Genomic DNA, 4865 nt, shown 5'->3' with positions numbered 1-4865 from the left:
ATATGCGCCCAAACCATTAACTGACTCCCAAATTAGGGTTTGCAGTCACAAACTCTCACTGTCTGTGTTCACATCAGATCCTGTTCGCTATCTTGCATCCGATTCACAACAATGGCGACACAGATGAGCAAGAAGAGAAAGGTGAGTGCTACTTGGAACCATAAACAGTTGCATTTTCTCTTTGCGTTTTTCGTTTTCTGTCTCAATTTAATGTTGTTAAGTTTTTGTGCAGTTCGTAGCCGATGGAGTTTTCTTCGCTGAATTGAACGAGGTTTTGACGCGAGAATTGGCAGAAGACGGTTACTCTGGTGTGGAGGTTAGGGTTACGCCGATGCGCACGGAAATCATCATCAGAGCCACAAGAACCCAAGCTGTTCTTGGTGCGTATGTTCTAGAACCTTCCATTGCTTCGGTGGAATCGAATATTGAATATTGAATGGTCTACTTTGTTGTGTAGGTGAGAAGGGGAGGAGAATTAGGGAACTTACCTCAGTGGTTCAGAAGAGGTTCAAGTTCCCTGAGAACAGTGTGGAGCTTTATGCTGAAAAGGTTAATAACAGAGGTCTCTGTGCCATTGCTCAGGCTGAGTCTCTTCGCTATAAGCTCCTTGGTGGCCTTGCTGTTCGTAGGTACGTTAATTTGTTTAGTCATTCTTATGTATATATTAATTTTAGATTTTATATTGATATAAATGCGCCTTCGATTGGTTAGGATATCGTTAATTAGGAATTTCTACTAGGAAATATAACATCATACTTTAAAAGCAACAATGGGATTATGTTTCCTAATCTATTGCCATTGTGTTGTTGTTACTAGTTTGTGCCAGCTATATCTAGGACTGAATTTTACTTGCTTTTCATGTGGAAGTTGTGTCTTTTTGTTTGTTTATATTTTTCTTAATGTTTCTCCTTGCCTAAGATTTCCCTGTTTTTCTTCTGAAACATTTTTCCACAAATGCTAGTCTGTATCCCCATTGTCTTCTATTTGATTTTTTTTCTCTCTCAGATTTGTTTTGTCAAATGGTGCCTTTCACTGAACGCACTAGTAGAAAGTTGCCTGTTTGTGTTTTGACAACTTATTTAACTGCTAATCTTCATAATATGATACTATGATATATCAAGCCTTAGATGCTTTGTGGAGTCTCAGTTCACCTGAGCATTGAGGTCCTCTGGGACTACTTCATCCCTGGATCTAGTCTCAGCTCTGCCACTTTACCTGTCCCCTCCCCCCAGTGTTGAATACAATCTCTCTAACCAAAGAGGAAATGTCATGTAACCCTCACAACATGATAGCTGCTTGCTTTCTAACCTCTGTTTTCTGCTTATTGTGTGCTGTAAAGCTGAAATTCTATTCCTTTGTTTCTTACTATATTTTTTGTTGTTGGTTTTTTGTAATATACTGAGGTTTTCTTTTAGTTTTGACTGTACTCATGTATGTATAACTAATCTGCTCTTGCTTTTTTTACTCGAAGTGTATCTTGAGGTTATGTGTGGTGGACCCTCAATTTAGACCCAAGTTTCTGTAACATATGTTCCATGTTTTGCATTACCAATGTGTTATAATGAGCTTTTAAAATTGTCCTTTTTATTTTCATGAGTATGAATACAATTCTTCTGCATCTCTGTGGTAACATTACAAAGTCTGCATCTTAATCTATTTGTTTCAGGGCCTGTTATGGTGTTTTAAGATTTGTTATGGAAAGTGGTGCTAAGGGATGCGAGGTTTGTTATTTAAAAGAAGCTTTGACCTTCTGTTATGGTATATTGCTTTATTTAATGATTAGGTTCTAATTGATGTTTGAATGAGCAGGTCATTGTTAGTGGAAAACTGAGAGCTCAGAGAGCCAAATCCATGAAATTCAAGGATGGATACATGATTTCTTCTGGACAGCCAGTCAAGGATTATATTGACTCTGCTGTGAGACATGTGCTTCTCAGACAGGTTTGTTTACGTTATTCTTCATAGATATTTGATAGAATTTCTTTTGGTGGTATGTTTTTGTGATTCATTGTTTTATTATGGAGTGATGGCACTAATAAGTTTTTCCTCCCTGTCTTATAGGGCGTTCTTGGTATCAAGGTGAAGATCATGCTTGATTGGGATCCTAAAGGGAAACAGGGTCCTAAGACCCCCCTCCCTGATATTGTCACAATCCATGCACCAAAAGAGGAAGAGGAATACATCCGGCCTGCTGCTGTTTTAGCAAATGATATTGAGGTTCCGGTTGCTTGAAAATGTTTCGATTGAGCGAGAGTAGTAATTCATTGTACTTGAGTTCCTAGTATGCAATGTTTTTGGGGAAAAACTAGCTCCAAATTTTGGTAGATTCTTGAACAGTTTTAAGAAATTCTTATACTTAATAGCAGGTATTTAAGCATCAATTGATCTTTTCTTTGTCAAATTTAAATCTCCATGTGTTAAGCAGTTTGAATTTTGTGTTTATAGATCATGTCATTGGTTTGGGTGTGTCGTATTTTTCCTTTTTCTAACACTATGTTGAAGAGTTTTTGAAGTGCAGGTGAATTTTAAAGAGCACAATTTAAGTACTTGTTTGTTAAAAGAGAAATAACGTTATTTTTAGTTATCGGTTTTGTACTTGGGACTCTTCCGGATGTTCTCTGTTGGGAGTATTTTACCATCATACCTTTATTTTATACACGTGAAAGAGTTACAAATTGAATTTGTAATTAGTGAATAATTTCAGACACTTCAAAATGCTGGCCATTTGTCTTGAGGTTAAAAACATGTAAAATTCAAAAATGTTATCAACGATAGCACTATGAGGAGCGACAATTGGTTAAAAACATTTGTATTTGTATTTTAAATTTTTTACCTATTTGTCTCAATATTTATGTGGATAATAACTTCAATTCATATGTTTGCACCTTTTGAGTCCTAGAAATAATTAAATAAATGTAATGTTACATTTTAAGACTCTGATTAAATACAATAGCGAGCATTTATTAAATACAAGATGTCTAGACTTACTATTTGAGATTCAAAAAAACGGTTCAATCCTGATGTTTTAGTTAGAAAGAGAAGAAAAGTGAGGGCTGTCTAGGGTGGTTAGGAGTTTATTTTGTTTCTAAATGAACATTTAAAATAAATCATACCGGAGTTGAATTAGTTTTTAATTGTAAAAATATATTATTCAATTCTTATTTTTTTAAAAGATGTGACAAATATTACCATTGTCTATCATTTAATTATTATTGTCATAACTTATACTTCTTGGTAGTGAACAATGATTATTATTATTATTATAATTATAATTATTACTATTATCTATAATTTACATTGTTGCTACTGTTAATGTAATTTTTATTAAGAGTATATTTAATATCATCATTTTCACTGTTACTATTTTTTCATTCCAAGTTCATTATTATTATTATTATTATTTCATCATCCATTTTTATTCCATAATTAAGGATAGAAATAGACTTTGCATAAATATATATTTATCTGTAAATTGAAGCTTAATTTAGCCTATTAATCTTTTTAAGGTCTAGGTTACTAAATTTTTTTATAAATAAATTATTAAATTATCTAAATAGATGTCTTATTGAGAAATTTAATATGACTATCTTTTTTAGAAGATAGAAATATTTTATAATTTTAACAAAAAAATTAATAATTTTAATTTTAAAATTTTATTATTTTAAAATTTAATATATTATTATATTATAATAAATTTTATAAATTTTAAATAAGAATTCTAATAAGCAATTTTTTCTTAAGTTTCAAACTAACTTATTTAATTAATTAAATTTTTTAAAAAGCTTAAATTAAAATTAATTACTTTAAAAAAATAGACCATAAATTCTTGTCGAATAACTTAACATATTTTTATTCCTATGACTAAATTTTGAATTCAAGATTTTCATTAAAAATCACAAATTTGAAATCAAAATTTACAAAACAAAACTAATTTTAGTTTTTAAATTAAAGATATATTATAAATCAAAAAAATTATAAATTGAAGAATAAATATTTAATAATTAATAAATAAAGAGATTTTTATTTTAAATGACATAACAAGGAAGAAAATTAACTCTTTAAAAAAAGTTCTTATTTAGGATGGTTCATAAAAATACTATTGTTTAAAAATTAAGATTGGTTACATATAGAAATTGATTTATATTATTTTAAATTTATTTTAATTAAATAATATCAAGTATTAAACTCAATAAAATGACACTTTGAATAATTTATCAACTCAACTACTTAATATAAAGTTTTTATATAATAAATTAAGTCTAAAATTTAATACAATTTAAAAATTAATATTTTACTGTTTGATATTTTGTACCGTTAAACACAATTAGGATCAATAAATAAATTTTCATTAAAATTATAATATTCAATATTATCAATATATTAAAATTTTATAATTTTTAATAAGAATTTGTTATCAATAAGTTATTATTGTATATAAAAACTTCCTAATTAATATATTATTTAAAATATAACAATTCTATTTAATTATATTTATAAATATCTAAATTGTATAAAGTTATATATATATTTTTCATAATAATATAACAATAATAAACAATTGAATTAATAAAATATTGAAGATCGTGACTAAATTTGAAAGTGACCCACGGTAACAAGATGTTGAAGGCATCAATTTAAAAAATGAGATCCTAATCAAATTATCCCAATATTAATTATATCATCTAACGACCTTATTTTTAAATAATATAAACTGTTAAACTGAAAGATCTTATCATATAAATCATAATATGTGAAATTTTAGATCAGTTATAACTAATAAAAAATTCCATAATTATTATTCCACGTATAAAATAACCTATGATCATACTATAAAATACCGTCAAAGAACATTAAAAAGTGTACAG

At 28.7% G+C, this 4865-nt stretch overlaps 1 protein-coding gene across 1 annotated transcript; it reads left to right on the top strand.

Moving 5' to 3' along the window:
• Positions 1-2376, top strand: LOC113867374 (40S ribosomal protein S3-3-like). Its single transcript, XM_027502657.1, has 6 exons — positions 1-141; positions 233-380; positions 458-629; positions 1667-1721; positions 1810-1941; positions 2062-2376. The coding sequence occupies exons 1-6, from the start codon at positions 112-114 to the stop codon at positions 2230-2232; spliced, it is 708 nt and encodes a 235-aa protein (XP_027358458.1). The 5' UTR covers positions 1-111; the 3' UTR covers positions 2233-2376.
• Positions 2377-4865: the final 2489 nt, after the last annotated feature.

This window comes from Abrus precatorius, unplaced genomic scaffold (genome assembly GCF_003935025.1).
Source record: "Abrus precatorius isolate BTA unplaced genomic scaffold, Abrus_2018 Scaffold5, whole genome shotgun sequence".
NCBI lineage: Eukaryota > Viridiplantae > Streptophyta > Magnoliopsida > Fabales > Fabaceae > Abrus > Abrus precatorius.
Note: the sequence above shows the minus strand (reverse complement) of the source record. Positions and strands in the feature narration are given on the sequence as shown.